Source organism: Enhydra lutris, unplaced genomic scaffold (assembly GCF_002288905.1).
Source record: "Enhydra lutris kenyoni isolate GAN:26980312 unplaced genomic scaffold, ASM228890v2 scaffoldscaffold13, whole genome shotgun sequence".
NCBI lineage: Eukaryota > Metazoa > Chordata > Mammalia > Carnivora > Mustelidae > Enhydra > Enhydra lutris.
The window spans coordinates 32075010-32100790 of record NW_019154097.1 but is presented as its reverse complement, the minus strand read 5'-3'; the positions used below and the strand labels follow the sequence as shown (position 1 = coordinate 32100790).

The window sequence follows — 25781 nt, the reverse complement described above, 5'->3', positions numbered from 1 at the left end:
AAGAAAGTCCCCCCTTAAGCAAACTAGAGTGGGTTTCTGGTTTTTGCCTTACATCTTGAACTCCCCCAACATATCTTTTCAGACCTGGATCCCATTACTCCCCCAAATCCTCTATTCAGTGAGACTGGGTTGGCTGCTTTTCCTAACTTCGTCCCGCTCCTTCTCCTTTCTGTCTTCCTGCCTCCCCCGTCCTCCATGTGTTCAGCAATCTCTGACATGAATCTCCAAATGCCCCTGTCCCCTCCCCAGATCCTCCATCTCCCTCTCTGAGTGCCCAAAGCACTGACTCTGTCCCTTCCCGAGGGCATTGCTCCCATTTGTCATTTATGTTCTAGTAACATCTGAGCCGGGCTCTGAGCGCCCCAGACCTCCTTGATCTCTGGATCTGGCACAGCAACAGTTTACTAAGCAAATGCACGTGAATAATAAGTTGAGCAATGTTCATTGGAAAACACATTTAATTTCAAAGTAAACAAAGATGTTTGTACATTAAAGTATTTAATTAGTGAAACAATTATCAGTGTAACAAGCTGAAAAATACAGCAACTTGATACAAGACTGAGGTAACAAAATACTTCACCAAAAATCTAAAGAATCCCACAGAGGGCTGATGTTCAGTGGTTACTGCGGGTGAGACAATTCACAAGAATTAGAGAAAGTCCTTACACAACTGCATGCAGGGGGGCGTCTGCTGGGGAAAAAAAAAAAAAAAAAGCCCGGGAGAGTGCAACAGATTTAACAAGAAACAAATTAAAATGTAGAAACTGATTTTTCAACTTACTTTGAGGAATACATAATAAATTGAAAACTACTCTCTACGCAACATTTTGAATGCTAAGTGAAAAACCATGCATTTTGGCACGAAATTTATTAAAGATTATACCATACTAATAAATTAATGACTAATATTTCATTACCGAATGGTCACAGTCATTCAGAAATGGGTAAAGAGATGAATGATTATAGAACGGACAGATGATTCTTCACGCTGCTGCAAACGGGGATTTTGGGGCTGCCCCCAGCATACCCACCCTTGTGCAGCTCAGGACTCCAAGGTGGTCCACAGTACAAGTTCCCAACACCCAAGGAATTGCAGCTCTCGCTTATGCTGTATTTGCATTTAACACTGAAATTAAAACTGAAAAGCCTCTGGAGTAAATACTGTGAACGTTCTGACCCTGCTTTCTCATTCCATCTCAGAGTCCTCCGCAGCGCGCCCGGCCATAGCTCTGTGACTGGGTGTTCTGCGACAACCAGCCTCTAGGACAGCAACTCCGTCTAGTTCTCCTTGCAGGTGAACTCACAGATCGAGAGGCCATTCAGTCTGATGAGTGTTTTGAACCCTTCCTGGAGGAATGTGCACAGGGTCTCTACCCAGTGTTAGGAGAGAGGCAGGGTCTTGCCGGAGGAGATGCCATGGTGAGGACTGTTTGCTTGTGGAGTGTGGTCAGCTCCAGGAGGGCAAGGACCAGCTCTGCTTGTTCTCAGCCACTGACGGCATATCCCAGCCACAGCCTGGCACACAGGAAGCACTCACTAGAGTCATGAATGAATGAATGAATGAATGCACGAATAGGTGGTTTTGTGCAGAGAATGTTATTTCCAAGGGACTCTTGTAACTTTTTTTTTTCTCTGTAAAAAATGACATCACACAACATATCAGTATGATGTGAGGCTGGGTAAAGCCATTTATGAAGTCACGCAAAGTAAGTTAGGTTGTGTTTTTAGCAATGTTCACCTTGTTATAAGCATTAGCGATGGGGGTGCTGAGCTGTAGACCCCACCTGCGGAATGAAATCAGACCGCACTTGTGAAAGGTTTCCCATTTTCATGGATCGTTTTCCACTTGTAAAATGGCATCCTAAAAGATACACGTCTTGGGCTCGGGAGGTGGGAGAGGAAGAAGATGAAAGGAAATCTTGGTAAGGAAAATCAAAAGCTTTATTAACTCATTGGCAAGAGAGAGTGGGTTCTTTCCTAAACAGAATGCCTTTGAGTATCTTCCTCTTTAGATTCCACGGCAAGACAGGGTGATGAATGGGCTTCTTCAGGAAGGAAAGGGAGGCCGCACTCTCTCACTGGGCACACTCAGAACACTATTTCTACTGCTCCCCACTGAATCAATCCTCCATGAAGCATTTCAGTTGTCAGAATGCACTTGGTTGACCTTGAGTTATAAAACATGTTCCAACTGAGAGGGCCAGAAATTATTCCCAGGGAGAGGTGCATGAGGTTCTTGGGGAATCATAATGATACCAACTACCTATTCTACGATTTCTAGACAGAATTCTACAGTTTTCATTTTGGGGCACCATGATCTGTTTGCTCAAAAACAAAAAACAAAACAAAACAACCAACAACCAGCATACGCATGCAAGACACTGATCACCTTCGATGGTTTCACAAACATTGATGCATTATGGACAGTCAAAGAACATAAACCAGAAATGCTTCCCTACGGGGTGAGAATACAGCCATGGACTTTTCCCTTTTGGGATTTGTACCTGGCTTCCTCTGTGCCAGCCTCAGGGCCTCCTCACCCGCTGCCTGAGGGACAAACCAATGCTGGGAAGATAAATCAGCACTTACATGCTTGGCCCCACGTCCGGCCTGGGAGAAGCCAGTATCTTTTGGCCTGTCTCTGGGACTCTTCCCGTACGTTTGAGGTTCTTACCAGCTTTAAAGGCCTGTGCCAACAAGGTCTATGCAGATTCTTCAAGAGTCCAAGCTACAAATGTTTCTAGGAGGGGATGTGGGATCAGTCTCAATCAGTGAGAAGACTAAACATTTTGGAAAGAATTGCAATGGTGCTATTTCAAATTCAGCTCAGAAGAAAATTTTTGCAAAAGATAAGAAAAGTGTGTAAAGGCAGAAAATGCACTGACTGAAGGGAGCCTGAAATTCTGAGGTCCTTGGTTTGGCCTCTATAGTATTTCATACGAGAGGAGCCAGGAGAGTTGAGGAGTGGAGAAATCCAGGGAAAATAAGTGGCTGATTTTCCATTCTGGTGCTTTCCTCCAAACTTAAGACTTCAAAAGATATTAGCAGGCAGAATCAGATCAGTGTAGGTTAAAGCGGCGTTAACACTGCATGGTTCTGGTGAGAGCTGCTGGAGTGTTTGGTGTTGTCATTTGGCCTCCGGATGCCCGTTTGAGCAGTCACTGGCGTGAACTGGGGGCGCGCAGCCGTCCCCCGGCTGTTCGCAGGCATGCAGAGCACTCACGGCCAAGGTGGGATGGCACCAGCTTTACCACCTGGAGCTTCTCCTGGCACAAAAATATTCTAGACTTTGCTCCAAAGGAGGGTTAGTTGCTGGACACACTAAGCCTCAACCATAAAATAAGATTCAATTCATTGGAATTTTCAGGAAAGTTGTCACCGTTTGATCAAAATACAGTGGTGGGTCCTTTGGTAGTTTTAAAATTCACCTATCACAGTTTACTGGTGAAGATGTTGTTTTGAAGCATCTTGCCCAGAAACTCTTAGGGATGGTTGGATGTCTGATCGGTGTGAGCTCGGAAACCATGACAGCAACAAGGACCCAGGAATTCAGAAAACCATTTCAGGGTCTCCTTCTCAGAATTCGGGCACCCAGATTAGAGAGGGAGGGAGGGAAAGAAGCTATGGTGGTAAAGCTACCATAAATAAAGCTAAGTTTTCATTGTTTTGAATAAAGATGTATTTGTGCAAAATAAAAGTCACTTAAAAATAAGACAGACAGTGACAGATAAAGGACATTGTCCATGAGAAGAGCGCTTAACTGAATGCAGAGCTGGGACCGTTCACTCCCCGGGGCTTTGCTCTCTTGTCACCATGGTCATCAACAATTGTGCCCTTGGACTTGGATGTGGAGAACTTGCTGGTGACTGCGTTTGGGGGCAAGACTGGGGGAGCTTAAGGCCTCAGTGTCACTCAGCTCCCCAGTGGAACCAGGAATGCCGGTGGGCCCCGCCCTGGCAGTAGATGATGGGAGCAAACCTCGGCCTGCGGGACAGGCTGTGCACAGCGCTTCTGTGTGTGTGAGCGCGGCAGCCTGCGAGGGCTTCCTAGGAAGCCGGGAGAAACCGTCACAACTTCCCACTCTGGCATGGTCTGGGGGAAGAGGACAAGGGCTTTCAGCCCCTGCAGGAGAGGGGCGGGAGGGAGCAAGCAGACCAGCCCAGTCCACAGTGAAGCCGGGTCCTGTCTCAGAAGAGCCAACAGCAACAAGGCCTGGAAGGGACCCGGGGGGCCCAGAGAGCAGACCTTCCAGATGAATAGCACCCATTGGAACAGAAAACAAGACACAATTTAAGGCATTGTTTGTTTACAGTAAAAGAATGCAAGGAACCCTTAACACAGGAGGAATCTGGGCTCTCACTCTGACCTTCCTCAGTGGACAAGGCTGTCACGTCAGGTTAAAGCAGGGCCTCAAAGCGAATGGAGGGTGTGATGTCACAAGTCTTGTGCCAAAATGCATGTTTCTTGAAGAGTTCACACTCGCTCGCACGCACACGTATATGGCACGCACACGCAGAGGATGCTTTGGGGGTTGTACAAAATCTGAGGCAGCCCTGTGGGCGAGCGACCCCGTGCACTTGGGGTATAAAAAGCCTGTTCCTCCATAGCCTGTTCCTTCTCTCTGGCCCCTCATGCAGGTTAACACTGTCCACTCTTGTGCAGGAGAAAGCATGGGGGACCCAACGTGGGCCGGATGCTCTCTAGTCGAAGCAGCAGCTGGTGGACGGACGAGGGCCCAGAGAGGGAGGGTGGGGTGCAGAGTCTGGGGCCCAACCGCGGCTTCGCGGGGTGGTGCTGAAGAATGAGTAGCGTGAGAGTCGCTGGGGATTGGCAGGTGGGCCCTGCGCTGGCAGAGCCCTCAGGGCCGTGAGGCCGCCGGCCAAGGCCCCTCGAGTCCGGCCGTGAGTCACCCAGCGCGCTGGCCGAGAGCCTGTGCCCAGGACGTGCGCTTCGCCACCAGTCCAAGGCTGGGCTCCCAGGAGCCTCTGAAGTCACGCCAAGTCCTGCAGAGACTTATTCAAATGACATAAGGTTTGCAGGTACCTGGAAGAGAAAGCTCAGCCTCTTGTCAAAGTTCCAACCTTTGGGAATGGGACAAGGGGTGCCCCTAAGGGAAGGGATCGGGCCTTCCCAGCGAGTCTGTGAATGAGTGGGGCAGGTAGGAAAGAGGGCCTGGCCAGAACCACGGCCACTGTCTGTCAAGTAGCCACTGTGTGCCAGGCACTTGACATCATCATGTCCTCCAGTCTTCATGACACCCCAGGAGGCAGGTTCTGGAAGTGTCCCCATGACAAAGATGAGGACCCTGAGGCTTAGAGAGGGGAAGCCCACCTCAAGCAAATGGCAGGCCATGGCCCAGAGCCCATGCTCTCGTTTACCAGCCTGGTGCGGAACAAAACTGCCCTTGGAGCGGAGAGGAGGCCTGTTCTGCAGGGATGGGCCTAAGCCTCTGGACGGGAAACCAGCGGGCAGGGGTAGGTGGTGAGAGGGTGGTGGGAACTGAAAGCTGGAGCACCAGGAGGAGAGATCAGGGCGCTAGGATCCCCAAGATCTTCCCATAGCTTCGTCCCCGGGACACAATCCCAGCTCCCTTTGCTGGCAGACCACCAGCCCAAGGTCAGTGTGCTTCCCTCTCCCTTCCAAGCTGCCCCCTGCCCCAGGCTCCCCCACCCGGCTCAGCTGTAGGGTTCCGGGAGATTTGATGAGAAGCAATTTCATCAAAAACAAATCCATCTTGGTGTCAATTTGGTCAAAGTGATGAATGGGAAAAAAAAAATGCATCTCCTTGCACCAGGAGATAGCTATACGGATGGTCCCAGCAGCACTGTTCAAAATAGCAAAAAGCAGGAAATCGTTCCTGGGATCACTGCCAGAAGAATTAATAAAACAAAATATCAGTAAAAATAAATGAATGACAGCTACACACATGGACACAGATGAATTTCAGGAACACACTGTAGGAGAAAAGTAAGTCACAGAAGAAAATATCCCGTTATGGTTCTATTTTTAAAAATGTTTTAAAAAATGTACTCCAGACAATACATGAAGGAATCAAATATGTGTGCTAACACTGTAAAAAAAAACAGTAAATCAATCAGGAGTGTGGTTAGGGGGTGCAGGCAGATGGGGGGGCACACAGAGTTAGGAAGAGGTCCCTGGGGGAGGGAGGTCCTGCCCTTAGGCTGGGCGGGCAGCGAGCAGTGTGTTTTTCTAGCTGTGGTTTACACCTTACACAGGTTATAAATAAGGTTTAAGCATATTCAGTGTTAGTACAAACAATTTTAAGAAATGCAAGTCCACCAAAAAGAAAACTGGTCCCAGTCACTGAGATTTTCCATGGGTATAGACGAGTTTCTGTGCTTTCTTTCCTCACAGGCCCCGCACGCCATCACAGGGTGGGAGCGTTAGCTGCTGCTAGCTTTTTATGATCACATGCAGCACAGGGTAGGAATATGTGGTGGGAAGTAAATTTGAAATAAAAAGGGGAAAAAGGTAGAAAAAAATAAAAGGTTCCTCTTGGCTAGGTCAAAAATACTTAAAAGTTGCAGAACTTTGCCACAGCACACCACATTTGCCATAAAGAAGTTCAATCCATTTGTCCTTCTGACCAAACACCTGCTCTGCCAAGTGGTTTTTGACCCAGTTTCCTGCTCCCTGCTGCAGCCTCAGACACACCCAATGTGACTAGTTTGGGAAAGGTCAGGGTACTCCTCTTCTCTTAATGTGACCTGGGGCCTTGTTTACTTTGCATCACCTTGAGGTGACTGTCGGCTGAAACCCCTGGCCTTCCTGTTGTGGAGACGAGTAGTTACGTTTGTTTAATGTAAAAAAATATACATAAGCACTCTAGACACCACGAACGATAGCTTCCTGCACATCGCTTTAGAAATCTCATATACAGAGACAAACATATATATTATAAATAAGCTTATGTATTTTAATACAAATGAGATTTGCTTTTTAAATTTAAGATTTTATTTTTGCTTTTTGCTTTTTAAATTTTTGCTTTAAAACATTTTTTTTAAAAGATTTTATTTATTATTTATTTGACAGACAGAGATCACAAGTAGGCAGAGAGGCAGGCAGAGAGAGAGGAAGGGAAGCAGGCTCCCCGCCGAGCAGAGAGCCCGAGATCATGACCTGAGCCGAAGGCAGAGGCTTTAACCCACTGAGTCACCCAGGCGCCCCTGCTTTTTAATTTTTTTTATTTTTTAAGTAATCTCTGTGCCCAACGTGGGGCTCAGACTCATGGCTCTACTGGCTGAGCCAGCCCGGTGCCCCTAGACTTTGCTTTTTACTTATATCTTAGGGCCCCTTTCAGGATACCACCCACAGATCTGCTTCTGTCTTTCTAATCGCTACCAGATATCACACAATATGGATTTACTGACAGTCACAGAGGTTTCCAGTTTTTTTCTATCAAGGACAGTGCTGCAGTGAACATATTTTTTTTAAAGTAGCCTTCACGCCGAAGTGGGGCTTGAACTCAAGACCCTGAGAGCAAGACCTGCGCTGAAAGAAGAGTTGGACGCCTACAAGACTGAACCAGCCAGGTGTCCCTGCAGTGAACACAGACCTTTGTGGACACGTGTGAGTCTATCACCGGGACAAATTCCCGCAGGCAGATAGGTGAGTAAGGGGACTCAAATGCAGTTTACCTCAAGCTGCTCTGTGCTACCTTGCCTTTTCCCTCTTTCAGTCTTTCCTACTGTTTTATTTTGTCGATAACTTTCTACTACTTCTGCTTTCTAGCTTCCCATCATCTGTAATCTGAACAGCTTGTCACGTATGTTCTCATGTGACGTTACAGATGAAAATCCTGAGTAGGACCAAACCGAGACTTCCCTCTGATTTCCGAGAACCACTCGGAGGGACCCAGAAGTCCGCGACTGTGCTGTCGCCAGCAGCCTCCCAGACCCCAATGCCTGGTGTGAACCAGCCTTTGCTGAGGCCCCCCTCACATCTCAGAGCTGGTGCCTCCCAGATGGCACCCCCTGAAGCTGGCGGAGCCTATTCCAAAGTTCTGGGGCTTGCCTTGTCCCCAGACTGAGAGGGACCCATTCCACAGCGCCCTCTTCTGGCTGGTCCCTGGGGAACACGGACAGGGAAGCTGAGGGACAGGAACACCCATCCTGGCACCAGCAGCCAAACGCTGCCCCCCGCCCTGACTCCCAGGGGCAGAAACGTCCAGCCTGCCCCGCTGGGTGCTGAGGGCTGGAGCAGCCAAGCCTCTCAGAAGCCCGACAGTGAGGCTGTGCTCCCGGGCCTTCAGCTCAACCGCGGGAGGCTGAGCAAGCTGGGGGCCCTCTGGGAAGTGCGAGGGTAGGGAGCTCGGGGCAGCAAGTCCAGACTTTGGTGGCCGGCAGACTGGGGTTAGATCTCATTCACCTTGGGACCCTGGATGAGTGTCTGCCACTCTCTAAGCCTCAGAGTCCTCAGCACAGAATGGAGACAATTAGAGAAACGTGCCTCACGGGGCGCTGGATTCCCGCAGGTAAAACACTGCCCGCAGTGCCCGGGCCTGGAGGAGGTGCAGACCAGCGGTCCCGCTGGCGCAGATACCCCGAGGAGCAGCCGTGGCTGGCTCCCAGCATTAGCTGATAGTATTATTCCTAAGGGTTGTGTGGCAGGGAGGCCCTTTTGTCAGTGGGGAGTACGCCCACAAATCAGCTTTTGGGGGACATGGTCTAACTGGGTGCTGTATCCTCAGCCTTGGGGCCATATCGCATCTGTCACCCAACTGTGCCCGACTGATGTTTTGGTGCTGTTTCCCTTAGTGGGAAAGACATGGGACCAGATTCACAGTTCTGGTCTGGAGCCGGACTTAGCTCTAAGCTGAGCAGAGGGTGCCCTGTCTCATGGAAAAAGGCTGCTCAAAAGACAGTGCCCGGGGACATAGCTGAGAGGCTCTGAGGGAAGGAAGGAGCCCTGTTTTCTATGGACTCTTAGTCCTAAGGGTGGGAGAGGATGTTTCCAGAGACAAGCAGGGTTTCGGTGACTTTACCTGAGGCCTGTTGCTTTTACATGCATCATCCAAATGCTTGTGCCACAGTATTGCGTGAAACCGGGAACCAGTCTGGAACTTGTAAACATTGCCTGATGGGCAAAGGAAACCATTGGTTAGGAAGAGGGAGGGTCTCATGGGAGGGTCTGCCTGTGACGGGAGCCTGAAGATAAACGTGAACTTAGGTTAACCAAACCAAGGGAGGTCAGGAGCTGCCCAGTGTAAGCTTGGGGCTTGCAGAGGCAGAACCCTGGGTGCCTCTGGGGTGTCTCTGTGGACCGGGGCTCTTAGCCACTGCTGGGCCACGGTGCATTGGACTCTGGTGAGGCCTGTGGACCCTCCTCAGAATAACATTTTCAAATGCATTTTAAAAAAAGAGAGAGAGAGAGAGAGATCAATACCACTGAAATGCAGTTATCAAACTACTAAAAAACACTTGAGTGATACAGTTCTAGATGTGCTCCTCTATTAATGCACAAGTACCGAGATCTAGGGGCAGGTCTGACACTGTTCTGTTAATTCCAGAGAGGTGAGCCACTCAGAAATCTACAACTGTATGTGATAAGAAAATATCTGTGGTTTTTCTTGGACATAAAATCATGGGTGTTGTGAACATTCTAGTAGTTCTATACTCATAAATAAAGGCATGAGAGTCCATAGGAAAAGAAAGATGTGATTTTTTTTTTTCAGCACTCAAGTTCACAAACCCCTTGAATTCTATCCACAGACTCTGGCCACCCTCTGTATCGTATATTCCTCTGCTTGGGGACAGTGCTTTCCTGTGGGCCCAACATTTACTTCCTCAAGAAAGAGGACTTCTAACCCAAGCCTGGAAGCTTGAGGAAGAAATTCCAGGGGTGACCAGACCGGGACGCGCTATGACGTGTGTGTAGCTGTGCGTGCATTCAACCATTCAGACGTGGAGCAGAGACCTTGACTCCCCTCCTCTCCAGTCCCTGGGCCACTGGAGGTTTCCTGTTTTCTGACTTCCCAGCTAACAACGCTGGAACCCTGCGGTCTCTCTACGGCTGCATCACCGGCATTACCCGGGAGCTTGTTAGAAATGCAGGAGCTTGGGCTCTAGCCCAGATCCACTGAATCCAAACCCGAATTTTTACTAACTCCACAGGTGATTTGTATGTACGTGAACCTTGCACTAGAACATTCCTGAGAAGATGTAAAGATGCTTGGAGGCCTGACAGTCCCAGTGACTTCGCCTGGCTAGAACCCAAGACCCCGGTATTTTGGAGTTTTGTCATGTGACATGGGCTTCCAAGAAGACAAGCATGAGCTATTCCTTTTCTTTCTTTCTTTCTTTCTTTCTTTTTAGTATAGTTGACACAAAATGTTACATTAGTTTCTGGTGTACGATGCAGTGATTCAACAAGTTTATACATTATGCTATGCTCACCACAAGCGCAGTTACTATGATCACCATACAATTCTATTAAAATATCATTGACTATATTCCTATGACATATTCATTCCATAACTGGAAGCCTGTATCTCCTATCCCCCTTCACCCATTTTGTCCATCTCCCCATCCCCTCCCCTCTAGAAATCACCAGTTTATCTTCTATATTTATACATCTGATACTGCTTTTTGTTTATTCATTTGGTTTTTTGTTGTTGCTGTTTTTAGACACCACATGAAGGAAATCATATCACATTTGTCTTTCTCAGTCTGACTTAATTCACTTGGCATAACACCCTCTAAGTCCATCTGCATTATCACAAAGGGCATGATCTCATTCTTTTTTATGGCTCTGTGTGTGTGTGTGTGTGTGTGTGTGTGTGTGATGTGTATGTGTGTTATCACATCTTCCTTCTCCATTCATCTATCAAAGGACTCTTAGGTTGCTTCCATTATCAATAATACAATAAACATAAGGGTGAATATCTTTTTGGATTAGTGTTTTCATTTTCTTTAGGTAACTACCCAGTAGTGGAATTATGGGATCAGATGGTATTCCTATTTTTAATTTTCTGAAGGACCTCCGTATTCTTTTCCACAGTGGCTACACCAATTTAGATTCCCACAAACAATGCACAAGGGTTCCTTTTTCTCTACATCCTCACCAACACTCATTATTTCTTGTCTTTCTGATTTTAGCCATTCTTTTTTTTTTTTTAAGATTTTATTTATTTATTTGACAGAGAGAGATCACAAGTAGACGGAGAGGCAGGCAGAGAGAGAGACAGAGGGAAGCAGGCTCCCTGCTGAGCAGAGAGCCTGATGCGGGACTCGATCCCAGGACCCTGAGATCATGACCTGAGCAGAAGGCAGCGGCTTAACCCACTGAGCCACCCAGGCGCCCCGATTTTAGCCATTCTGATAGGTGTGAGGTGATATCTCATTGTGGTTCTGATTGCCATTTCCTTGATAGCAAGGCCAATGCAAAGAGGCTTCTGAACAAGATGGCGCCCAGAACCTCTCCTTCCATGCAACATGGTCACGTGGGAGAGATGGAACCAGGAAGATATGGGAGATGACCAGACAAGTTAAAGTTGGGGCTTTTGTAAAAGGGCTCTTCTCTGATTTGGCCTTGGACCGGGATACCATGAGGGTCTCATGGCACAGGTAATGTCAGGGATGTCTCTGAAGTCTCCCAAGACCCAAGACCCTTCTAGCCACATGGTCCCTGCGTTATGCAGCATTATATTATTTATTCCAAGACCCTAAGGCTATACCTTCAAAGGTGATGAGCCCCAGTAGCCACAGGTGAGGCCACAAAAGGGTTCCTGCAGCCACGTGCCATGCCCATGGCTCAGTGGTCACACTGACCATGATCGAAGCAGTTTTCACGGACTAGTGTGGTGCCCTCTGATCACAACCTAAAGCAAAGGGAAAGCAGCAGCCCCCAAAGTTCTTATTGTTTCAAAATGCACATTTAGCAGACCAGGAAAACAGGGTGGAGGGAAGTCGTGTGCACCCAGCGCCGGGGCTGCTGCTTACCTTTGTCGGGGTTATTCAGCTGGAAGATATCGGGGTGCTCGGGGTCGTCAGGCAGCTGCACCATCCAGCCCACCACGGAGACTTTTTTGCCGGGTGTGGATTTATACTGGGGAAGAACAACAGCATAACCGGGAGGCCCATAACCCCTCACTCCCCGGGGAAGCCGAGCTGGGCCTGGAAAGGTTCCTTCCCGCCCCTGCCCCTTCCCCCCAGCTCATACCACCTCAAGTCCCAGTATGGAGAGTCCTCTTCTGGGACTTACGTGTTTTCTGTCTGTGCCCCTCAAGGACTTGGCTCCGTAGTACAGGAGGGTGGATCCCGAGAGTATGACCCAGTACCTGGTCCATGAGGACAGCTACGGAGGAAGGGGAGGCAGGGTGGCAACGCTGCATGTGGTGGGGGGGGGGGGTGGAGTCCCCCCTCCCCGCCTGATTCCCAGCCACATGGGTGGAAGGGTGTCCCCTTCCTGCCAACCAGTGCCAGCACAGGCCTCATCTCTTCCCCTGGCCCCGCAGGCATCAGTGTCACCTCCGGCCGGGGCCTGGGGGAGGGAGAGCCTCCTCATCAGTGCCTCTGAGCTCTGAGCCCTGACTCCCCTCTCTGGCTCCTTTACTCCGAGAGCCTTGCATTTTTTTCACCTTGTTTAAGGCAGTGCCAAGGCTTAATTTCTGTGTGTTCAGGTGACTTGGGCCCAAGAAGGTCCTGGGGAAAAACATTTTCAAAACACGGACATGCCAAACCATAGCCTAGTCGAACCATAGTAACTACACTGGGGTGCTCGGGCTGGGACTGAATGGCGGCGGGTGGGAAGTCTGCAGGGTTCAAAGGCGGAGAAGCCAACAGGGCAGAGCTACAGGTATTCTTTCTGTTTCTCTAGGCAGGAAGGCTGGGATTCCCTCTTCAGGGGGCTCTCCTCCTGGGTTTAGGGAAAATCACTTCAACAAGCCTTTTGGTTTACAAAGTTGAAGCAAGTACCGGCTCCTGCAAGGAACAAGGTTGAGAGGAGCGAGGCCAACCGTTCCGAATCACAGCCCACAAGAGCCCCTCTCCACGCGGGATGCAGCTCCAGGGATGGCAACCGTGACAGCACGGGCTGTCAGACGTGTGTGACGACACCCACACATGTGCATAACACACACGCACGTACGTGTCCAACTGAAAGAAGCTTCCTGAAACGGACTTAGCTTTATTATACATATGGGATGCTACTGTTTTCCATTCTACTCTATTTTGCTCACAAATACAGGCCATGACCCACTGGACTGGCTTCATCACTCACTACTGGGCCAACCAACATCTGGGAAAACTCTGCTAGCAGGACACTGTCTCGCCCTGACTCAGAATGACCGAGGCCTGAACTCTGAGTGTGGGAGAGAAGCAGGCAGGTCTGTTCAACAGGCCAGATCTAGGGCCCCATGTCACAGAATGCTCTGTGAGAATCAGGGCCCAAGGACGAAGGGCAGCCTAGGGCCGGGGTTGAAGACTCCCCTTACCCATGAGCCCCTGGCACCTGCAGACAGAGCAGTGTCTGGAGGGGACAGCTGGGCTGGCACCCTGGCACCTTCACAGTGGGCACAGATAGGAGGGGGTGGTTTCACGGGGTTCCACGGACAAGGGCCAGAGCAGGAGCAGGAGGGCAGAGCAGATGGTAGCGGATGCTTCCTGGAGACGCAGCCCACGGTCTGTTGGTAGGAAACCCTTGCACGGATGCTCCGTGGTAACAGTTCAGGGGTCCCTGCATGCGGCTGAGGCCCTGCCATGGGGGGAGGTCATGGAGCCAGTGACTTGGGGGTCTGGCACAGGTGACCCAGGAACAAGTGGTAGAGCCTCAAAGGCCTCCTGATGCTGCCGCCACAGGGAGAGAGGGCACCTGCAGCTGGGGACCAGGCGCAGGCTGCGCAGGCCCTCTCAGGGGCAGTTCCAACCCAACGCCCGGGGGTCTGCGGGCTTCCACTCGCCCTCGTCACAGCTCTGGGTCACCACATGCTCGCTGTGTGCACAGCCGTAAGTGACAGTCTTGCTGAGTCCTCGGAGACATAGGCACTATTGTATCCCAGTTCACAGATGTGGGGAGTGAGGCCCTTGCCCACTCAGTGGCATAGCCAGGGCCAGAGCCCAGGGCCCTCCCCAAGGGCCCTGCTGCCTCTGGACAGAGGTGGGTCTGCACTTACCGCGGGTCTCCGGCCTTCCTTGAGCAGAGTTTTCCTCCTCAGAGGACCCTCCATGGTGGGCACTGTGGCCGAGCTCCCCAGCGTACAGATGCACGGGCCCGTGGGGCTGGGGGGAGACCACCAGTCAGACACTGCCCTGGAGGAGCCGCGCTCAGGCACCTCTCCCTCCCAGCTCCCCACTGCCAAGTTCATGATGCTGTGCCAGGCCAGAGAACTCAACATGATCAGGGCAGGTGGCCCTGCGCTGGCCACAGCTGGAAACTTTCACCTCCCTTGCCTTTCTAAGTGCCTCAGGCCCCAGGCTTGGTGCAGAGCTTCTTGTAACCCAGACCCCAGGAGCACGGCCTCCTGCTCCTGACCTCGGTGGTGGCTTCCTCCTGGCCCTCCCGAGCTTCTACCTTCCTCTCCACCTGGGGAGCCTGGGGCCCTGCAGCCCCTCCTTGTGTTGGCAGAGCCTGGAGGAGCAGTGAGCAAGTGTGGGAAGGTGGCGGTGGAGTGAGAAGCGGGACCAGGGAGCGCCGCCAAGCCCAGTGCCTTTGCCTCAGGGCTTCGGGCGCCACCTACAGGCAAAGACAGCCAAGTGCAGCACCGGCTGGGACCTGCCCCGAGGCTCTGGATGGCTTCCGGTCACTGGGTAGGTGTCTCCCACAGGCACCTCCCTCAACTGGGTGCCCTTCCTCAAGCTGCTCTTCTTCCATAGGTGGGTAAACGGTACCACCATCCACATGGCTGCCTGAACCAGAGATCTGGGGGGGCTTCTCCTCTTTCCCCTCCACCCCTGCAACCTACCCGATCCCAAGGATGTACCGACCCCAAGTCCTACGTATGCCTGACTGCCCCTCTCTGCCATCTCACTCCCCCCACCTTAGGCCAGAACTTGCTCTCCCTTTGAGCCACTGCCCAGTGCTCTTCCCTGGCCTCCCTCAGGCCAGCCTTGCCTTCCTCCTGCATGCTTTCCAGCTCTCCTTGCCACGGCCATGATGACCTGGTTATGCCACTGTTTGTCACTCCCCCACCCCTGCCCCCTGGCTGGGTCGCATCTCCCCAGCCTCATCTCCACCCCTCCCCTCTCTCACTCCCCAAGCCATCCTGCTCTTCCTGTCTCCCTTTGGCTTGGGGTGCATTCATCCCTACACTCCCCTCCCTGTACTTGGATCATTCCTATCACTCTTCCAGTCACTTCTCCACAGAGGCCTTCCCTGCTCTCCCCTCGCAGAACAGCCCACCTCCTCTCTGGGACCATCAGGGATCTGGGATTATCGGTTCAGTCTCTGTCTCCCGTGGCAGCAGCCTCTTGGACTGTGGCTTATCCAGCAGCCACGAGCACAGCGCTCAGTGTCCACCGAGCAACCTAGAGCTAGCTGTCAAGTAAACGAGCACACAACAAATGGATACCTGTAGACGCAGCTCCGGGTTCTGGGAGAATTCCGAACCGGAACCCGCCAGTTGGGCCCCAGCGTGGCATACAGACGTCCCCTGCTTCAGAAGAAAAGGGGTGAGATTTAGCAACAGCTGCGAACAACCAGACACTCGGAGGAAGCAAGAGCATCTCGGACTCTGTGAGCATTGGCTCAGGAGGCTCCGATCCCAGCTCTTCCCACACCTCCTACATCAAGCTGCAGACACATCTGGGGCATATCTGGAGCTGCCAGGTCTATGAACACGACGCCCCCAGAGCCTCCATCAGTGAGTGTCAGGGGGTGACTAAAACCAGGGCACACGCACTTACCCAATGTGAAGCCAACATGTTTAACAAAAAATGCCATCCAGCCCAAATAGTCCATGGTGAATCCAATTACAAGGGCACACAGAACTGTGGGCAGTCTTGCATGTCGGGCCTGGGGGGTGTTTGTTGCGGGGGGCGGGGGACGTGCGCACCATTCTCATTCACTAGGGCACAGCTGAATTCCTCTGTTTGCTGTGTCCTCTCCACCGGATGCCTCCTCTGCTGGCCCCCACTGGACCCCTGCCATCTCCCTGTGGGCTGCTCCTCTGCCTTCTCTCCCACCTGGCGTCCCTTTGCAAAGGGAGCCTTTGCAGGGGAAGGTACAGCTCCCAGAGTGAGAAGTTTAACCTATTTGCGGGGGAGGCTTCCATCTTTCTGTCTCTCCTTTTCACCCTTTCCTCTTTCACCAGGATGATTTCCTGTGTCCACGTGGTCCTCAAACACCTGCTCACCCCCGCAGCATGGTGTCTCTCTGGGTCATCACTTTCCTGGCCCATTGGCCAAACAGGAATGTAACCCAATTTATAAGGTCAGATAAGGTTAGGACCGCCTTTGCTGTTCCCTGCTGCCAGTCCTAGGTCGCTGCACACGGCCCCATGGCACCAGACACCTGGAGGGGGGCGGCGGGGGGGATGCACTCATTCACGGCAGCAGGTCCGTCCTAGCGTAAGTAAGCTCAGGTGCCTCCGAGGCAGGCTCGTGTGGCTCCCTGCCCCTCAGTCCTCCACTTGAGAAGGAACAGTTCTTGATGACCACCTTGTGCCTGTTGTACAGAGGCTCAAGTTCAGGGCAGGTGGGAGTCTTATGGCCGTCTAGGCCAGCTGCCCGTCAGCCCCTCCTCTTTAGGTAAAAAGCCACAGCATTTGCTTGGCCCCCCAAGTCCTCAGAGGTTACAGATCTCAGCCTTTCCCCAGCACACCTGGGTGACAGATGATGGTTCCAGGCTGACCCCAGCCCCACCACGAGCCTTGGCGCAGATGAGGCCCCAGCTCGCCCAATGCCCAGCCCACGGGCCAGATCGCCTCCCTCCAGCCCCCACCAATTCAGAAAGAGGCTTGCAGTGCAGTGAGTGAGCAGGATGTCACAGGTCATGACTAATCTGCTCTCATTTATGGAAAGCTCTAGGATTCTCACTGTTACCGGAACACTGCCGAGTCCCTCACAACATGGCATAACCCCATGCTGAAGCAGGGTGCTCCGAGGACTCGAGATGGGCTGCCGCCAGGTGCTTTCCTCCCCAGCCACTACCAGAGATGTCCTAGGAGTCGGGGCAGGATCTGACAGCGAACCTTTCTGTGATGACATTCCTCGTGCCCAGGGGACATCTCCCCCTTTGATCTGGATTCCTGCTCTGAGCTGCGACCTGTCTGGAGTTGGAGATGGAGCCTCCCTTTCCAGAGCTGGGTCCTCTGGCCCTTCTTCTCCACCTTTCTTCTTGTCTTCTTGCCCTGGTGCCCAAGGATAAGGTGCGGCGACAGTGGGCTGTCCACAATGTCCAGTGGTTCCACGAATGGGGGGACGTGGTTGGCGCTGCTACCTTCCTTCCGTCCTCTTCTTCCTGAGATAGTCCACGGCTGCACGCTCAGCAGACGTTTGCCTGACTGACACTTGTCAATGGGGAGCCTTAACTCAGCATCTTCCAGCCTGTCTAGCCTTTTAAGCAGCCTTTCTCCATGTTCTTCCAAAAGGCGTAGGGTGCTCCCCAGTGCTCTGGGTTGGTGGGAGGAATGCAGGGGTGCAGAGCTCACTGGTGAGTAGGGGCTCGCATGTGCAAGGCCATGACACTCAACCATCTCACTGGAGCTTTATTTAAGCACATTGTCTTCCCCAAAAGAGGGAAACTGAGGCTCAGTGATGGGAAGACACTTGACCAAGGCACGAGCCCAGTAAGCCAGGATCTGAACCCTGTTCGGACTCTACAGCCCAAGCTCCTCCCACGCCTTTCAGGGTCGCAGGGAGGCTGAGGTGTCTCATGTGGTGGAGTCTATTACGGGGACTGGGTCCACCCTGTGGGTGGCGTCGGGACATTTTCCTCCCGGAGGCACCACTCTTGTGGATCTCTGCAGCAGCTTGCAGTGATTGGGCTTTGTCCGCGTCTGTGAGACTGGATGGCCCCAGCAGCCGTGGCCCCGGATCTCTGGGGATGGGACCACAGCTCCCTCGGCCCTCTGTCCCTGTGCTAGAGTAATCTTTGGGGGGTTTTGGAGACTGGCGCTTAAGAGCCGCTGCCATTTATCAACTGGGGACCACGAGACACGCCATTCCTCCAGCCTCCGCGAGGGGCACTGCTCCCGCCCTGTCCTAGATGAGGAGACAGAGGCTCAGGGAGGTGAAGCCACTGAGCCTACCGCACCGGCCTGTCAGTAGGGTTGGAGACCAAGTACTCACAAAGGGAGGCCGGCTCTCCTGTGTGAGCAGAGGGCCTGTGTCTGTCAAGCTGCTCCCAGTAGGGAAGTCAGAGCCTGCTTCCCTGGACCCTGGAGGAGTGAGTGCCCCTGGTTGTGAAGGTCAGCATAATGGTGACTTTTCCCCAAGGCCCACTTTCAGAATAGTCAGGGTTGTGGTGGCAGCCTTCTCCCCCAGGGGAGCCCTGCAGGGCTGGAGGAAGGCTGTGACAGTTGGGGTGACTCTGGCTGGGCCCAAGCAGGCTAGAATCAGCACAGAGGAGCCAGGATCTTCAGCCACTGGAAACAATCTGATCATGGCCCTGCTTTGAGATTTGCTATTTGAATGTTCAGGGCCAGAAAAATGAAAAATGAATGGGCAGTCATATCTGGTAAACTCAGAAGTCAGGGGATCTCTTGGACTGACATGGGGGTTCCCACTCCAGAATCACAGACACCTTTCCCAGCATGACACTGGGGCAGAATGTGGCTGAACGTAATGTACCCCAGGGAGGCCATTCTACTGTTTCCTCTCAAGGATGATCTTGGGCAGTGGCGGGGAGGAAGGATGCAGAGGCCAACCCTACTCATGGGAAGTCTGGTTTGGGGAAGGTGGAGGCTGGCAACCAAGTAGAACACTTCAGTCCCAAATGCTGCACAAAATGATGATTGTGGTGGAAGTGGCGATAATGATAAGGGTGGGCTGATGAGAATGACGGTATGGTGATGATGATGGGGTGGTGGAGAGGATGGGGATGATCAGGATGGGATGATGGGGATGATGGAGATGATGGGGATGATGGGGATGATCAGGATGGGATGACGGAGATGATGGGGTTATGGGGTTGATGGGAATGATGAAATGACAGTGATGATGGGGATATGAGGATGGAACGATGGGGATGATGGGGGGGTGATGGGGATGATGGGTGCTAGACAATGTGCTAAGCAGTACTTGTTTATTATCTTGTCTAATCACACTGGGATTTTCTATCCTGAAAATAAGGAATACTGTTAGGCAGGCACTATTTTTCTGTTTGTTTAAGTAGGCTCTGTGCCCAGCAGGGAACCCAATGCAAGGCTTGAACTCACAACCCTGAGATCGAGAACTGAACTGAGATCACGAGTTGGATGCTTAACTGGCTGAGACACCCAGGCGCCCCAGGCAGGCTCTACTCCGAACCCCATCTTATAGATAAGGCATCTGAGGCTTGGAGAGGTGGAGTAACTTGCCCAAGGTCACAACACTAGGAAGAGGAAGAGTGGATAGAGCTGTCGAGGCAGAAGCAGCCAGGGTCCTGCCTGGGCCAACAGCATCAGGAGAACGCAGACTAGCCAAGGCAGGTCTGAAAGGCATCTCCCCCTCAGCAGTTTTCTAGGTACACGCTAGGTAGCATCACGGAGATTAAATTTCAGAAAGCCCCGCGTCCCTGTTCTGGTTTAGGAAGCTGCAGAATAGGGAGAAGTCTTGGATAATAATTACACTGGGGTCTTAGTAATCTTGTCTTAGCAGTAGGGTCCTCCACCCCATTCTTCTATGTCAAGTACACAGAGCCCCTTGAGGTAGGAGTGGGCCTGTGGAAGGGCCCAGGAAATGCTGTTCATCAACCATGTGTCCACCTGTACCAGCAAACCTTAATGGGAAGCTGTCCCATTAGGCCAGAGCTTGGTCCCAGCCACTTCGGAAGATTGACCTCATCTGTAGACAGGAAGCTGCCACCCTGAGGCTCTGCTGGACCTTGGGACGTCCCTTCCAGCAGTACTTGCCACGGACTTTTACTGTTCTAAGTCACTCACTCACTTCTCTCTGGGCAATGTCCCTGATCTGCTGAGTGGGTCTCTAGGAGCCACATTCGAACTGCATGTTTAGCTGAGTGGACAGAACAACACCTGATCCAAGCCAGGTCAATCAGATGTTCTCTCATGGCAATTAGGAACCAGATGTGAGAGAGAGAAGGAAAGTCAGGCTCTGTGGCTGGATGAAGCTGTAACATGTAAATGTGGGAGCTGCAAGGTGTTCCTCTTCCCCTCTGTGAGCTGAGAAGTCTAGAAATCTGGTCTGCAGAGAGCGAGAGGGGGGTGTGGCAGATATATATGGAGAAGGACTGACTCGAGATGGAAAGAAATCCCGCCTGCTGTCCAGGACCCGACTCGGAGGGGATGTGGGTACGGGAGGAGAGGGCGGGCTGAGATTTCTCAGCTGCCTGTGAAGCCACAGCAGCCCGAGGACAAGGTTGAGCCAAAGGCCCAGGGACTGCTGCCCACTGTTTTCTCTCAGAGGAGCCTGAGCAGCTTGGGTAGCCTCCTTGTCCAGACTTCAGTGTCTGCCGCTGAGAGCAAGGCAAGAGACAGCATCTTTGGGGCAAGCCCACATCAGAAGCTCGGCACATCGTCCAACTAGGCTGACACAGGAGGCAGAGCAAGCCGGAGCTGGGGAGACCAGACCAATGGGTGGGTGGGGGCGGGACATGAACCTGGAGATTCCTGGGCCTTGGCCACAGGGGTGGAAGGAAGGCAGCGAGACCCTCCGAGAAAATCACCCTGAAAACAGCCACTCTCACACTGCACTTCGGTTAAAGGGACCCCTCACCACCAGGACTGCCTCTAGACCACCCCCCATCTCTTGAAATGCTGCATAGTTTGGGGTTCAGAAGGTGGCTCTGTACCCTGGCAAACCTGGGCTATCTGCTAGAGTCCTCTGATTGTCTCAAAATAGGAAAAGGGTCTCTTTAAAAGCTCTGATTTGGAGGTAGCAGGCTGGGGAATCTGCCGCCATGACTCTACTTCCCTGGGGTCTCCCTAAAGATGGAAGATTCCACTGGCTAAGAACAAGGAAACCCCACGCATGGAAGCACTGCATCGCCCACCCTCCTGGGCACCCTGGGACGCTTGTGGGGCCGACTGTCTGCAGCAGCCTCTTAGACGGGTCCTTCCCACAGTTCCCTGTCACCCTGGAGGCCATCCACGCCTGGCTCCTCTGTCCCATGATGACTGAACTGCCATTTGGGGACTTTCCTCTTCACCACCCCCCACACCCCTGCATCCCCTGCCGGCTGCCAGGAGTTACCACCGAGTGAAACTCTCAAAAAAGTCAAAGTTCCCAAGCACAAAGCTCCACCTATGAGCTATGTGTATCCAGGGAGCCTCATAGCGTAGAGCTGGGGCTCCTGCTGCTCAGAGGCTGAGACATAGGCCCAAGGTCACAGAGAGCTGGCTGTCCTGACCCCAGGCCTCTCCCAGCGCTGCCGGCGGCTTCGGGAAGCCAGGCCGCAATGTTTCGATGGAGAGGCTCACGAAGAGCTTTGGAGACCGGGGCACATCACCGAGTGATGTGATTGCCTCTCCTGCAGGGACTCGGAAGAGCCGGACTGAGCATCCCTGGGCCACCTCCCATCCCGGCACACGATTAGGGCCTTGCAGCCTCTTCAGACCCCGAGACCCCTCTTGAGGGCCTAAGGTGGTCCTCTTCACCAATGTCCCTGGGCTGCTGCTTAACCCTCGCCTCTACCGGAAACCACCGCGGACCCCGCAGTCTGACTCGGGGACCGTGCTGGACACTCCCATGGAGAGCGGCACAGCTTCAGGACCCTCTGCAGACCTGGCATCATCGATTTGTTCCGTCTCCCAACCCGACCAGGAGCTGCGACTAGCTCCCCTGTGCCCCGCTCCCCCCGCCGGAAGGGGAAACAGCTCTGCTTCAGAGGGGGCCGTCACTCGCGCCTCTCCCATCCCCAAGGATCCCTCTGCCTCCTCCTCGCCTTTGCGCCACCTGTGTTTCCGGCCTGCCCCTCCCTCGTGCGAGAGCGGCGCTTCCTCACACACGACTGATGTCGGGCTAGACAAGACGGATGGCCGAGGGCTTCGGGATGAGCTCTGTGACATGCTTTCATATGTCACCTCTTAAAAACCAATTAGTAAATGTTTCTGATGAACTCTTTTTTTTTTTTAAAAGAAATGTTAATTTTTTTCTGGGTGTAAAAGAAACATGTACCCATTGTGGCAGATGTGGAGCATATAGAAAAATAAGGAAGAACATTCATTCGGTGGCCCTAGAACTCAGAGAGAACCGAGATGAGCGACATGACATGCTTTTGTACATACATATGTGTTCACCTCTTATCATCCGTTTTGTTCCTATTTTTAAATATTTCATTTAAAATGAACTCTTAGGCTAAGATTTTTGTTCTCATGTCAGTGCCAAATCAGGCATAAAAAGAAGCACCTGTTAGCTCTTGCTGATGGGCCTAAAATATTCTCTTCCCTCTTGAGTTTCTGAGAAGCCTGAGGTTTGCTCGAGGCTAGCCTAGGGCAGTGTCCACAGTCCCTACTTTCCAGCTCATCAAGCACATGCTGAAAATGCCTCTTCACGGCCGCCTGCCTTCTCTCCTTGGGAAATCACAGTTCAATATGGGGTCCTCCTTCCACTTTTGTCCTCAACCCAGGACACTGAGGCGAGAAAGGTGCAGGTTGGGACATGAGGTAGAGTCTTAAGAGAGGAGGGGGCCCGCCCTCACCCCCCCACCCCTGGCCCAGTGACTCTGGCCTCAGGTTGTTGAGGGCGCTGACCCGGGACCACCACTCTGTCCAAAGACAGGGGAGGGTCTTTACAGCAGCCAAACCAACCCCTCCCTGATCTGGCCACCTCATGGCTGGTCTGTTCCCACAGGTCCTGTGGCCTTGCTGGGGCTGAGACAGATGAAGCGACAGAAGGATGAGAGTGGCAGCAGGAGGCCCCCTTCGCCCCATGAGCCCTCGAGCACAGTCCTAGCAAGAACAGGATTGGGGGGCTGCCATCCCTCCCTAAGCCCACTCTGAGGAAGAGCAGCACAAACTGTCCCCAGGCCCTGTGAGCTCCATCACAGGAGCTCATTAAGGTCGCCACTCGAGCGAAGTACTGGGTGCAGCCTGAGTTCCGGCTGTCGCTCAAGCCTTCAGGCCCCAGGGTGACACGGCTGTGGGTATGATCTCAGAGAAGGCAAACTTGCAAGACGAGACCAAATGACCCTGCACTCGGTCAGACAACTGGAACCCTCCTGCCCGCCCAGTCACAGTGGCATAAAGGGTGACTGAGCTGGGCCTGCCGACCAGTGGAGGGTCATGTGCTGGTGGCATGTGTCACCGGCCTAGGAGCTCCCTGTCCCTCATGCTGGTATTTGGCTCCATTTCTCTTCCTGGCCTAGGTCAAGAGTGTCAGCAGGGCCGGGGGCCTGGTGGACCAGTCAGTTGCGGGTTGTGACCCCTAAGCTTCGGGGCTGTGGGGCTGCCCCTGCCCTAGCCGGGCCTCTGGGGACTAGAGAAGCCAGGACCTCTTCATCACACCTCATTCCTCTGGGGGGTGGGGTGGGAGGAGGGGCTCTCCTGCGCCACTGGCTGTGGTCCTGAGGTCACTGTCTGCCCATGCACGCGTAAAGGGGTAGAGAAGGCTGTGTTCCCACAGGCTCGGTCAGGACCGGTTGATGGCATCTCTGAGAAGGGAAGCTATGCTTTGTTGAGTGTTTTGGAGGCTCTGGAAGAGGAAATCTGTTCCCCTTTGTAGAGCAAGAGCAAAGTGGCCTGGGCGTGAAGGGAGGCCTAGGGGGGCTGAGCACTGTGTGGGTGAAGGTGAGGCAGGGAAGCCCTATGAACTGTGGTCCCTGAGTTGTGTGGGAAAGAGTGGCATTTAGCAAAAGTTTCCAATGGCCATGAGGCACACCCTCCCCTCCAGCTCTCCCACGGGCTCTTCAGGAAAGTCTCAAACGCTCATGTGCATTTGAGGGAGTGGATTCTTTCTGGTGGACACGGAGAGAGGCTAGTGCAAGATGGAAATGCAGACTGGAGGCCTGGCCAAAGGAGTTAGAGGCCAAAGTGGGCAGCTTGGGTCTTGGACTGGAGGGCTCATCCTAGCCCCACGGGCATCTTCCAAAGCAGGTGGTCTGCTCCCCTCATCGGGCTAGGATCCCAGAGAATGAGAAACATGACGTTCCCCCTGCCGGCTGCCGGAGACGGGGCTGGGCATCTGCATGGGCAAGCCAGCTGGGAGACCAGTTCTTGTGGGAGGTCCCACCCAAAAAGCACTTACTAGAACATTTCAATGGATAGTAAATCGAATGCCAAGTTCTAAGTGAAAGAGAAAAGAGAAACGCTATATGTCACAGGGCTCGCTACTGGTTGAGCAGAGCACCCTCTATGCGGCAGGAAGCCCCTCACTGTCTGCCTTCCTGGTGGCTCTGCTCTGGTCACGGGAGCGCGTCAGGAGCTACTTGCTGCCCTCAGCGACTAGCATGGTGTCTGGCAGGACGCAGTGGCTTCCTACATAGCCACGGACTGAAATGAATGATGGAACGAACGAACCAGTGGGTAAGTTCTGGTCTGGATCCTGGCAGCATGCAGAAGTTTCCCACTCAGTGTCCCCCCACTGGCCTGGGGCCAGGGGACACTGGCTTGCCTATAAGCCCCGTTTGTCACGATCTCCCTAGGAGTCCCCTGACGGATGCTGACACAAGTCAGACTTTTACTCATCAGATCTGGAGTCCACCCTAGAGTCCACCCTCATTGCCACAGCTGGGCTGGCCCCAGGGCGCAGGCAGTGGGGCCCACTGGCCCGAGCAAGCTAGACAAGAACAGAGCAAACGTCCCTCCGGGAGTCCTACAGCAGGGACAGAGGGAGCAGGTTCCAAGAGCTCACAGTGTTTGTCCTCCCCCTTTCCAGCCCTTCATCTAGGCTCTCACAGACAGACTGACCAACGGACGTGGGACCAGTCCCTGTAGCTGTCACCATGGCCTCTGGATGGAGCCAGGAGCACAAAAAGGGGGACTCAGTGGTCAGGAGGATGTGGATTTGGGTCAGTCCTGCCCTATCAGAGGAGAGCGAAGCAGGACAGGTCACCTCACCTCTCAGAGCCTGCGGACACTGTGAGTCACCGCTGTGTAGGGTTCTTGAGGATTTGGTGAGGCCAAGACAGGGTCTGGCGCACAGGGGATGCTCGACAAAGATCACTTATGATCTATCGTTTACGTCCCTCTGTCCTGTGAGGATGTCCTGGGTGGGTTTATCTCCTCTCTGGACATTTTATGATTATGGGGACTGATAAGACAGGAGGCTTCAGCACTAGAGGAGAAGTGAGGAGTGTGGAGAGAGAGAGTATGTGTGCGTGTGAGTGTGAGCACACATGCACATGTGTGGGTGTGTACATGTGTGAGCTGTGTGTGAATGTACGTGCGAGACTGTATACCCACATATGTGTGAGTACATGAGCGCACGTGTGTATGAATGTGTACACACACGGGGCATTTCTTAGGAAACGTGTGCACACGCACGTGGGAGACTGTGTGTATAAGTCTGTGTGTGCGTGTGTAGAGTGTACGTAACTGTGGGAGTGTGCACACATGCCCCTGCACGCCGCTGGGGGGGCTACTTCGAAGGACAGTGCAAATCCGCCTCTGCAGCTTTCCGAGTCAGTGGATTTCTCCCCGCGTCCCTCACACCCTGAGTCGCCACGATGCCCCTTCACCTTTGGGGGCACCATAGCTATATGGGCGCTCCCCGTTCGGAGCCCATGAG

General features: G+C 52.9%; 1 protein-coding gene across 13 annotated transcripts in view; it reads right to left on the bottom strand.

Annotated features, from left to right (window-relative positions):
* Positions 1-689: 689 nt before the first annotated feature.
* LOC111146150 (Ral GEF with PH domain and SH3 binding motif 1) overlaps positions 690-25781 on the bottom strand; it is a 275084-nt gene continuing 249992 nt past the window's right edge. For 5 of the 13 annotated variants that reach the window (XM_022501573.1, XM_022501572.1, XM_022501579.1 and 2 more), the window contains 5 exons: positions 15527-15610; positions 14132-14237; positions 12223-12315; positions 11961-12066; positions 7512-9096 (listed from right to left, as the gene is read on the bottom strand). In XM_022501573.1, coding sequence (XP_022357281.1) covers positions 8936-9096; positions 11961-12066; positions 12223-12315; positions 14132-14237; positions 15527-15610 — 550 coding nt within the window. In that variant the 3' untranslated portion in view covers positions 7512-8935. Of the gene's footprint in view, positions 5867-7511; positions 9097-11960; positions 12067-12222; positions 12316-14131; positions 14238-15526; positions 15611-25781 lie in introns of those variants that run through there. The other 8 variants (XM_022501574.1, XM_022501581.1, XM_022501575.1 and 5 more) reach the window with 6 other exon arrangements.